The sequence below is a fragment of the Mya arenaria genome, chromosome 13 (genome assembly GCF_026914265.1).
Source record: "Mya arenaria isolate MELC-2E11 chromosome 13, ASM2691426v1".
NCBI lineage: Eukaryota > Metazoa > Mollusca > Bivalvia > Myida > Myidae > Mya > Mya arenaria.
The window spans coordinates 63,310,325-63,322,447 of NC_069134.1; the positions used below are offsets into that span (position 1 = coordinate 63,310,325).

Sequence of the window (12,123 nt, forward strand, 5' to 3'; positions counted from 1 at the left end):
AGTGCTTACACATTTAAACACTTACAAGAAGTTTTTAGTAAACTCCTTGTTTTTAAACTACAACATAGGACTAAATTATGTGGACAAAACCAAGTAAAAGTTGTTAACATGACTTATATGAATGACGTTCGGCTTGTCAAGAGAGAAGACCTTGAGAATAGTTCTTTGAAAGATTGTACTATGACAATTTATTCATAACTGGTTTTTCGAAGACTCCTTTGAAAGTAACATGATTTTATTTCTCTTTAAAATCGGGTTTTTTCAAATAATATAGTCCCTGGAAAAGATCGTATCATGACCATTGTTTCTTAATCAGTTTGTCCAGATAATATAGTCCTAAGGTGTAACAAATATGGGAAACAACCAAATTATGAAATTAACCTTTCTCCGGTATTGAGTTGAGAATATCGATGTATTTCTTGATGACATTATGAAGATACGTTCTCTCAAATTCCACCTTCTGTCGCTGTTCAGGGTCAAGTTTTGCGTCGCTCTTCTTGATAAAGTTGAAGAACTTCTTGTACTTTGGGTTGGACTTGAAAAGCTCATCTCGTTTACCCTAAGATATAAAACAGGAGAAAACTCTTGATAACTAGTTTATGCTCATTTATTTTTGCTTGATTTTCGTGAAAGTTGATAGCTTATAAAATCATGTTTGATTTTTTGGTAGAAAACAGTACTGGAGAAAAATTTGAGAGGCCATGAGATACTTCACCTTAGGGAGACAGAACCCAGAACCTCTTGTTTGTGAGATACATATATATATATATATACCACTACACCATTCTTTGAAATTTCAACCTTTTCAGGAATTGATACCAGGATCAAGGTTCATAAATAAAATACATGTATACAGGATTCATTGTTAAATTTTAAGAGTCTTCTTTAAAAAGACTTCATTTGTGAAATAAACATGTTCACTATTAATGTTCCTTGAAAAATGACATCAATAATTATGTTGACAGTACCAAGACTGTGACAATACTTAAATATGTTTTTGGAAAAAAATTATAGACCAGCTAAAGTCCGAGCACATCCTTACCTGAAGGAGACATGTCCATATAGGCAGGGACACGAGCCTCTGTACTTGTTCCCGAAGCAGGTCCAGCTCCTAGAGTGTACAAAAGTAAATAATATGAAAAGTAATCTTCAGTCAAACATTGATTTCTTAATCAGGCTTTCCCCCCCCCCCCCCCCCCATTTTGGAAATGGGGATGCTTAAAAAAATGGTTTGGGGGTCCAATACTTTATAAAAATATAAAATAAAATTTGAAATTTTATTTTCACATAATACATTTATAAGTATGATTGAGAATAAGGAAGGTGGCTGTATTTCAGAGAAAAAAAACACGTTGTTTTCGGAACTGAGATATGCATGCAAAAGTAGAATTCAGTAATTCGGTATGAACTTGACCTTTGATCTACTGACCCTAAAAGCAATAGGAGTCATCTACTGACTACTACTAAGTTTGAAGACTCTACAACAAGTTATTTAAAAGCTCATAAACGAAAGTTTGATGTGGATGCCGCCACTTGAGGCCGCCAGACAAAGTAATCTTCATGTGTCAGCTGTGCTTAGCAGGCACCATGTAAAAAGTTAATAGATTTTGTTGTTAAATGACATTCATGATCACCATTTAAGCATTAGTTACTGATATAAATCATTTCAATTATCATTCAATCTCAAACTGAATAAGAGCAAATGTTATATTACCTCATGTGGCAGTTTCAATAAGAGATGGTGATATTTTTATCTATATACTTAAATATACATCATTTTCTTGCTTGAAACTTTTGCGTTCAACAGGCAAGGGTCACTGATGGTGTTGGGAACCTTCTTATAATAAGTTTAACCAAATTAATTGTATGTTAAACTTCTGCTGACAGATCTTTTTTCAAGATGGAAACAAGAGCTGTCACAGTATGTGACGAATGCCCCCGAATGTGACATTGACCTACGAACAAGGTCAGTACATGAAAAGTTGATCTTGCCTTTACGTGTCAATACATATGGCAAGTTATTTTAAATTGCCTCTGAACATAAAAAAATACCACCCATACTTGACAACCTACACTGTAATGTCCTTATATTCAGAATTCCCTTATGAATAAACACTTAGTGTATCTTTCACCTTAGAGGTAGGGACATGGGTCTTGCATACGACATGTCATCTTCGTATGTGGACCACATGTAGCAAGTTATTTTAAAATCTGTCCATACAAGAGAAAGTTACAGCCCGGACACGACAACCTATACCCTATGTCCTTGTATGCAGCACTCCATTGTGAATAAACACTAAGTGTGACCTTGACCTTTGAGGTAGGGACACGGGTCTTGCACGCGACACGTCATCTTTGTATGTGGAACACATGTGGTAAGTTATTTTAAAATTTGTCCATACAAGAGAAAGTTACAGCCCGGACACGACAACCTATACTCTATGTCCTTATATGCAGCACTCCATTGTGAATAAACACGAAGTGTGACCTTGACCTTTGAGGTAGGGACACAGGTCTTGCACACGACACGTCGTCTTGGTATGTGGAACACATGTGGCAAGTTATTTTAAGATCTGTCCATACAAGGGAAAGTTACAGCCTGGACACGACAACCTATACTCTATGTCCTTATATGCAGCACTCCATTGTGAATAAACACTAAGTGTGACCTTGACCTTTGAGGTAGGGACATGGGTCTTGCACGCGACACGTCGTCTTGGTATGTGGAACACATGTGGCAAGTTATTTTAAAATCTGTCCATACAAGGGAAAGTTACAGTCCGGACACGACAACCTATACTCTATGTCCTTATATGCAGCACTCCATTGTGAATAAACACTAAGTGTGACCTTGACCTTTGAGGTAGGGACACGGGTCTTGCACGCGACACGTCGTCTTGGTATGTGGTACACATGTGGCAAGTTATTTTAAAATCTGTCCATACAAGAGAAAGTTACAGCCCGGACACGATAACCTATACTCTATGTCCTTATATGCAGCACTCCATTGTGAATAAACACTAAGTGTGACCTTGACCTTTGAGGTAGGGACACGAGTCTTGCACGCCACACGTCGTCTTGGTATGTGGAACATGTGGCAAGTTATTTTAAAATCTGTCCATACAAGGGAAAGTTACAGAGCCGGACGGACGGACGGTGCGATTTTAATATGCCCACCTTCGGGGGCATAAAAAGCAACACTTGATATGATCTACAATCTGGCCGAATATTTTTAATTTTCTTATACTATTATTCCGACTTGAGAACACAAGTGTAAACAACATGCATCATACTTTGTACTAGTATTTTTGGCATTTGATATCAGAAAATGATGCATTCTGTGTGATTCCTATGATCAACACACTGAAATACAAGTGTTTTTTTTAACTCATTATGTAGTGGAATATGCTTTACAATTGAAAGGACTCTGGTGTCTATATTCAACATAGGATGTCACTCATTTAGTCTCTTTTTTGCGGGGGTGGGGGAGGGAGGTGTGGTTGTTGTTTTTTCCGGATAGATAGTTTTTCCTACTAAGGGTTGATGCTATACATAGAAACTATTTAGTATGGCCTAATGCGAAAACAATTATTTTCATCATCCTTGTCTGATTATGCCACATACGTCATACTCGGAACAACTTACGATGCTTCTGAAGCAGTGTATCAGGAACACGATGAGGAACTTTTGTTCTCGTAGAGACCGAGAGCTTCCCAGCGTCATCTGTAGAACTCGGTAAAACATTCCGCCAAAATGTTCCGGTTTCTTCTTAAAACACTGAAAACAACCATAAAATATGTGTAAGGAAGCCAGTGACAATTTTACATCTTTTTTAAACAATGATAACTTAACAATATCTTAAATCACTGTCTAAGACCAATATGGTTATAAACACATTTATGTAGAACAGGAAGTTTATTTTTTGTATTTAAATGCATACAAGAACAGAAAAACTGTCATTGTGAATGTACATGTGTAGTTTCAACAAAGTTTTGTGACCCAGATGCACTTTTTCATGGCCTTTTTAATGGACACCAACACTGGTTTCTAACAAGGAAACAGATATGAGTTTGATATGTATTAATATTTCAAGTACCATTAGTTTTAGAGTGTTTCAGTTGTTTTCGTCTATATATAATCTCCTAGAATAGAACAGTTAACTGAATAACATGAAGGCGGAGCTTAGGAGTTCAGTAACTAGCTTGTTGATAAATTACAATGCTATGCAATTACCAGTATACTGCACGTTAGTTATTGAACATTTTCCTTGACAAATTGGTACCAAACAGTAACATCATCTACTACCCTCATGATTAAAAATATAGATGAACCCTAAAGCTGTCTTGTATAATTTCAATATCTCTGGTAGTAGTATAGTACTTATTACAATACCATACTGTCTGACACATGTTTTTTTACACATTTTTGACACAAGCTCTTGTTCATGCTTACAACCAATAGATATACATTATATAAATACATCATGTCATATCTATACTCCCATCATGTTCTACAAATAATTATAACCCTCTTTTTTGTGTGTTCATGCAGTGTTAACACTTGGGCCTGATATTGTGATTTTTTTAATTATGCCAGTGCTTCTTGGGAAATTTTCAGATTGCAACCAATCATTCATACTGCATAAACACAAGAAACACAGGATTTATTCTTATAGTTATATCACATTTTTTTTTGGTTTAAAAATTTTAAATTTAAGTAATAAAGTACTTCTTGTAAAATTAAGAAAAGAAGTATGTTTCCAGCATTTTCAATTTATGTCAAAGAATATCATGTAATTAATCATCAAGTAAGCCACTTAGTTCTCGTCCAATCAGAGGGGCCTGAATATAATAAACAATGATGTCATAATGCTACACTGTTCATGCGAAATAGATGTCAGTTTTTCTCTATAGAAAAGACTAAGGCAGTGCTTATTGGCTCAATAAAAGGTATTATTTAAAGATACAAGAAATCATTCTCGTTACAAGTAACAAATCAACTCACTGCCCATGGGGGTACTCTTTCTCTGAACTTCTCATTCACAATCAAAATTGTCGACATTATGTGGCTGTCAGTTGACTGAAATTGAACACAGAAACAACTTACAGTTGAACACCATTAATCCGAAATCGTAGGGACCAAACAATTTATTTCGAAATAATGATATTTCGGATAAACAATTTTCATAAAATAAGTTCGCGAATGATAGATGACGTGAAATAATAAGTCGTGAAGGTTGCAATGTCGGTCACACGTTACCAATACGATACATTCAGTTTGACTGATCGTTCCTATACATGTTTGTTGAATTATTGTTTAATAAATGACAAATTATTCGTTATTATTCTTCTTTATTAAAACTGCATTAAAAATTTAAACAAAATAAAAGCACCACCCTCAGGCAGATGCCCACGTGCATTCGCAGTATGGTGTGAAAAACTATGAGATGATCAAGTCTGAAATAAGGATTGATAAATAGATGTGAAATACCTGAGTGGAACCGTAATTTCTAATTCGGAATAGAGATTATTTCGGACTAGTGATTTCGGATTATAGATTAAAAAAATAGTAAAACAAAGAACGAATAAAATTGGGATCAAAAAATAACTTAGAAATAGCGATTTTTTCGGATAACCGGTGTTCGGAGTAGCGGTGTTCAACTGTATTGGAAAATAACCAAAAGCACCATGAAGCCAACACAAATGCACGTCTGATTTTTAAGTAAAGAAGAATGAGATCTTAACAAATATTAAAGCCAGAGTTATGCTTTACAAATCTCTGACAACATTGTAACAAGTTTCATTTGAATATCATGAATGGTTTTTGAGGTTTGTGCAAGGGTGCAGTTTTTGCATGACATGAATGCCAACGCCACCCAGAAAATCAGACAAGCTAAAAAAAAACACTTTTATCTACATTCAGACATAAATAAACATACAAGAAACTGTGAAATTATTAAGCTCTCAGAATATAAAACATAACTGAGATTCAGCTATATTAGGTTGAAGTGCAAGGGATATTTCCCACTAAAATACTCTAAGAGTTTACCTTTTCTGGAACGTAGTTCGGCCATAGGTAGTTCTCTAAATATTGACTGGAAAAAAAATAATGTGAAGTGGAGTAATAAAATCAAGAACCCAAAATCAAACATGTATACAACAATGATATCGAAAGACAGTAAACTTCAGATGAGGTTTTTTAAGTCTGACATTTAGGCTACAATTTTGACAAATACTTATATAAAAATATACTCCAGTATTTTTCTATTCAATGTGCTGTCAGATGTACATTTTTTTCATTTTTACATAAATAACAGAGTTAATTTACTACTAAGTTTTTAGCCACATTAGACAGGGTGCTTCTGTAGAGGGACAGTGCGCTAAGGGTGAAAAACGTATATTATATTGGACTGTGGAGAACTTCAACATTGTGAACGCGACAGAAAATGCTAGGAATTGTGTTTATTGCAAACAATATCAGGTTTCAACTGCCAAATATGTAAAGTTTGTCTGTCTCATATTATAAATTATAATCAAAGCGAAATAAATATTTGATCATCTTAAGCATTTAATTTTTTGAAGGCAGACTGGTAGTTTTAGGGGTCTCCATAAAGGCAGACTTAGGGGTCTCCATGAGGGTAGAAAGGTGCTACCAAAAATGCAAGGGTGCAGCACCCTTCAATAACTCTTATACCCTCATTCTACTTATGAAGCAAAACAGTTACATTTGTCTGACATCTCATTCAAGTTTACCCAGTTAGAACATTTCACCACTATTCCTTTACTATCCTATACATATGCAGCCAAGTATTTACCTGAATTCCAGCATCATGATTCTTTTTGTTGAGAAGTTTGAAGAGACCAGCTCTTTCTCATAGACCTCCTCAACTATCTGTAGAATAGAAATACAAATATGTTAATGTCTGTTAAAGCAAAAAAGGAAACTGAATTGATTTTTATTATTCTGTGGTGAGTTTTCTCAAACTTTTCAGCACTTATTAAATGATAATGAGACTACAATGAATTTTTTATAGATATTGTATTTAAGAGGAATGCTGGCACTCATCTGTTATTTATTTTGGTAAAAGAGGCATAACTGAATGATTTCAAGGCAAGGGTTATGGGCCTTGTTGTACATTAGTGTGTTGTCACAAGTAACATGTGTACCAATTTTCATTTGAATACCTTTAACAGTTTTTGAGTAATTGCCAAGGTTAATGTTTAGCCTACTGATGAAAATTATACATGCTTTAAAATGAGTTAAATTCAAAAAAGAACAAATCCCTTATTGCGACTCCATGAATAAACCTTGCGAAATTGAAAAGGCTTGATGGTATTCATGCTAATTTACCTCTGGTCTGAATGTTGGTCCAGATTTCATTGCCTCTTGTGACCATAGCTCAGCTGCCAACTGCAAATTATAGATAACATTCTGTATGCACTATAACAATCAAATCAAAATTTATAATTTATTCTCTAGATAACTTGCCATTTTAAACTGTTGCTTTCATCCAAAGATATCTGTATTTTTTACCTAAAAAGCAGAATGAAAAAGAATAATTGTTCAAGATGGCGTTGAAAAATAGTTCTATATTATATATATAGTGTTCAAACCAAAGAAAACAGCTTTATTTCTGACCTGTGTAATTCTGTCTTCCTGAATCTGTTCCACAGTCAACGTGCCGACCCCTTTAGGTCCACTTTGTACCTTCGCACCTGGGACTGGTGCTTTGGCTACTGCTTCACTCATGTTGAGTCGATTTGAAGCAACCCGTGTAAATATATCTGCTTAAAATGCTTTCATTACCTGTAAAATGTAGACTGTAAGTAAAAGTCAAATGGTATAAAAGCTAACCGAAACAACTTTTCAAAACAATGTTAAAACATCATATGTCATCATTCAATAAAATGTGTATCAAACTTTAGGTCATTGCAACAGAGAAGTGCAATTTGCACTTAAACTAAACAATGTTCTAGTCAAACTATGTTGATAAGTCTGTAAATTGGTGTAAAGGTAGGCTTTTTCATATTTTGCAGAATAGCCCTATCACAATAAATAATGAAATTCTTATTGTGGATATTGCTAAGTGGTAAGTGCATCTGTCAGACGTTTGATCAGAGATTTTATCCCCCCCTTAGAGCTTTGGGGAGTTTGATACCCTTTAGTAACTCTTTCTGCTGAATGAAACTGGAATGGTAATAGCGTTTCTCATTAGAAGAGATTAAAAAATAATAAATACTGTAACATATAAACAATAACTAATTATGTAAACATCAGCTATCCATTTAAGTGCCTATCACTAAATTAACAAGTATGAAGTGTATAAGTACATAGAGCATTAGTACCATGCGATGGCAACGGTGAATTGATTCGTCAAAAGTACAAAGAGATCACAGTCGACAACAAGCCAAAAATTCGACAAAACAACAATTTCATGTACTCCTAATCAACACAATAACAGGCCTTGAACTCACTGTATAAACTAAAAACTGACTTAATAATTGATTTTTAACTATTCTGACAATTGATTTGCCCAAACTTTTACAGCAGAACCACAAAATATGATGAGAAATATTAAATTGTCAACAAATTTCGGACAGCATATATTTCGGATAACAGGTTTTGAAATTTTACAAAATAAAAACAGTCAAGGATTCAGTGAAATGATCTCCGTGAATTGATTTTATCAATTGAATATTTCACCTGTAAAATAACAACAATCCCGAGTCTTAATAAAGAGTGAAATTTAAAATTCAGAAAAGAAAACGTTTCTTCAAAGTTTAAATCCGCTGGACGCTTAAAATTGAAAAGCGTCTGTGACGGTGTGAACGTAATTTGTTCTTCTTGCAATTTGACCAACCAGGGTAAACAGAATTGTTTTAATTAGAATTTTTACTGTTTTGTTCATTAAGTATAAAAAACAATGTCCCCTTATAAATGCATAGAATTTCCTGAAAGTTTGGTAAGCGCGGTAAACCAATACAACATTTAATACTTGAAATATCTTTAGTATATATGCAAGATTATCTGTGTAAATTTGGCAATCAACCTTTGATCTTTGTGAATCTTCACTATCACTTGGACACGTTGTATTGACAAGTAAACTTGTATTGAACATTCATAGCATGTTTCACATCACACGAATAAAATTTATTTATAACCGTAAGTATCCGAGATAGTTATAGTAGCCGCAGGTTCACAGTCACGGTAAAGTTATTATAATATAATTTTATTAATGCGATTAAAAACACAGTATTCAGACGATTTTTAAGAGTAATTTGGGACTTTAACAATTCTGTGGGGTATGCAGGAACTTAAAATTTGGCATTATCATGTACATAGACTCGCCAACTTGCTAAACATTATTAGTTACACAGGATTCAGGTAGAAAATAAAGGACTATTTGGTTTGAATTTGGGTCATTGGTTAAACCCTCACTGATTTTGTAATGTCAAAGTCATGGACATTTTAATTCACCAGTCAATTGTAACCACACATCCCAGGTCCGCGGAATAGCGGGGACTTTTGGTCCAGCCAAACCCGGATGAAATCTCTGGCGTGCGGGGACAAACTGATGGTAAAATCCCCGCCCCCGCACCCCAGGGATCCTAGGTAGGGCCCATTTTGTATGAAGACAAACCACTGCATTCACCTAGCACTGGGGGTCACCGAGAAGGTAAAAATACAGCCCATTTCCCCGGCTATCCCCGATATATCCCCCCCCCCCCCCCCGACCTTGGGGGAGGGGGGGGGCGTGTATACAATTGACTGGTGAATATCTGGCAAAAAGGCAATTTGATATGTAACTTGTCAAGGCTTAAGTTGACACACTAGAAACATAAAAAGCCTAACTCTTCAAATACCATCTTACACATTTTTTTCATTAAAAAAACTGCTTATCATCTAAAAAAAATAAGACATTAAATCACCCAACGTTGAGCTAAACATGTAACTAGAATAAATAAGTAGATGGGGGGGGTTGGGGGGATTCTTTACTTCCTTAGAGGTAAATTTATCATAATGAAAAAGAAATTGTGACGACCGATATGCTGAAAGAAATCCATTCTCAAATTGTTTGGGATGTGCCACACAAACAATTCAAATATTGTTGACTCAGGTCTTAATTTTTGGTTAATGCTCATTAATTAATTGGAAAAAAATGTGAAGAAATATTTAACTGTCCCCAACATAAAATTTTGTGGCCATCATTATCAACACGCATAAAACAAAATGCCATATCCCCCAGCAGGTTGAAAATATTGATCTAAATGACCTATATTTGTGTAATAATACAGATATGGCTTAATGCAGTCATAGGCTCTTCGAATGCTTAAATCCCAGGAGCTTCCCCCTGATGTAAAGTTCCCCCTGATGTAAAGTGGTGAAATACCCAAAGGGAACCCTGGAAATATTTTGTTCTACAATGGCATCATTTATATATACATAATATGATATATATACGCATGACTGTGTCTCATAAAAAATATAAGTGATTTATTAAGAAGTACAAACCATAAGATACTTTTGGATGTACTAAAAGTTAAAATGATGCTCGCCAAGAAGTTATAAAAATCTCCTGGAATTTTAAACAAAATTGTCGAATCTGTAGTAAGGCAAATTTAAGGTGAAATTATTTATGTATTTTTTTAATGCATAATTCTTCATTTTGCTAAAATTGCTAATTGTTTAATATTGCAGTTGTTGTTGTTGTTGTTTTTATGTATCAAAAGACATCTTGAAACTATTTCAAAAGTATTCTGCAGTTTCAGTTTTAATCTCTTGTGTTTGGTTAAAGAAATTAGGTTCTTTTGGGGTGTGATAATATGGATTGAGTCTGGACTATTGTTGTTTTTGCAATTGTTTAATCTTGTTTTGGCTTACTGTTTATTCAGTAATTTTAGCACATTTCTTTGTATGGTGCAGTGAGCCACCTGACACCTAGACATCAAAGTTTTTAGAGTAATTAACAAGTCTTACTCTCTTTTCTTATTTGCATAATTATATTATAAGTTTTAATTGGCCATAGGGCCCTTTCCTTTTTTGTTAAAGGTATTTTAATTGGTTGAATTTAATATGTTCCCTCCTACCATTTTATCATTGGGTGAGGACATTTTTGTAAATAGGTACTTATAGAGAATTTTAGAAGAAAAGAAAAAAGGACTTTTCTGGATTTTTGACTTTCAATTAGGAAACACCTGAATTCTTCTAAGTGGCATAACCGTAGCCACAGTGGCATAACCAGAGACTTCTAAATAGTCCAGCCACATATGAAGATTTCATATATAACTGTACATGAAACAAACCTTTACACTGAATTTACAATTGGATTAATGTTACTTCTTATTTGTTATCTCTGAGTTGAAAGGAACTTTATACACAAATAAACAAACAGAAAACTTGAACAAGTCTCTGTGTTGAAACTACAGCAGCCAAACAGAATCACTCTAAGGCTGACCAACGGTGTCTGTTAGCAGGGACTAAGAGCGAGGAGGCACAGGGGCTCTACCGAGTTAATTCCCCAATTATTCGGAGTACCCCCTGTGACCGCGTTAGCGGGCTTGCGCCCAAGTCTTAGCGAAAGACTGCGCATCAGGAATGCAACCCCCCCCCCAAGGAACCTGACGCCAGTTCCAGCCCTGTGACAGGAGATGGTGGAGAATAGACGGGTACCATTCATACTGAATGTTAAACAGTGACTTGTTTAAGCAGATCTGAGGTGATTAAATTCATGTCCAAAAGAACCCATTATGATGTCAGCTTTTCGACGGGCCAAACCATAGGACCTAATGAACCACAGGACCAGGCCGAGAGAGCGAGTCTATGCCTGAACCATTGACGCAAGGGACCTCTGACCAGTAAGGACAACAGGAACAACTACAGCAACAACCAGTGACTATCTCATAACAAACCATTGACATTTCATGGTGAGTACAAACTGTATATACTTGCTTTCCTGCTTACTAGTTATGTGTGATTCCGATACTCATAGGTTCTGAGCCAATTTACGTCAATCCTACTAAATTTTGTAACAACTCTTAAGGTGGTTTTAATATTCTTAACTATTGTCATTTTAAAGGTTTAATTAATTAAGTTACCTTTGTTGTAAATTTTTGAAACAACACC

At 35.0% G+C, this 12,123-nt stretch overlaps 2 protein-coding genes across 3 annotated transcripts in view; one reads left to right on the forward strand and one right to left on the reverse strand.

Moving 5' to 3' along the window:
• The window catches only part of LOC128213510 (RNA helicase aquarius-like), a 41,271-nt gene extending 32,458 nt beyond the window's left edge, over positions 1 to 8,813 (reverse strand). Inside the window, exons 1-9 of the mRNA XM_052919276.1 lie at positions 8,704 to 8,813; positions 7,639 to 7,806; positions 7,351 to 7,410; positions 6,815 to 6,891; positions 6,049 to 6,094; positions 5,005 to 5,079; positions 3,646 to 3,777; positions 1,043 to 1,111; positions 382 to 559 (exon numbers count right to left, since the gene is read on the reverse strand). Coding sequence (XP_052775236.1) covers positions 382 to 559; positions 1,043 to 1,111; positions 3,646 to 3,777; positions 5,005 to 5,079; positions 6,049 to 6,094; positions 6,815 to 6,891; positions 7,351 to 7,410; positions 7,639 to 7,749 — 748 coding nt within the window. The 5' untranslated portion in view covers positions 7,750 to 7,806; positions 8,704 to 8,813. The remainder of the gene's footprint in view (positions 1 to 381; positions 560 to 1,042; positions 1,112 to 3,645; positions 3,778 to 5,004; positions 5,080 to 6,048; positions 6,095 to 6,814; positions 6,892 to 7,350; positions 7,411 to 7,638; positions 7,807 to 8,703) is intronic.
• Positions 8,814 to 8,943: 130 nt separating this feature from the next.
• Positions 8,944 to 12,123, forward strand: part of LOC128213511 (calumenin-like) — a 28,133-nt gene continuing 24,953 nt past the window's right edge. The window contains exon 1 of one of the 2 annotated variants that reach the window (XM_052919279.1): positions 8,944 to 8,962. Coding sequence is in view for 1 of the 2 variants with exons in the window: in XM_052919277.1 (XP_052775237.1) it covers positions 9,126 to 9,162 (37 nt within the window). In the remaining variant the exon portion in view is untranslated. Of the gene's footprint in view, positions 8,963 to 9,037; positions 9,163 to 12,123 lie in introns of those variants that run through there. The other variant, XM_052919277.1, reaches the window with a different exon arrangement.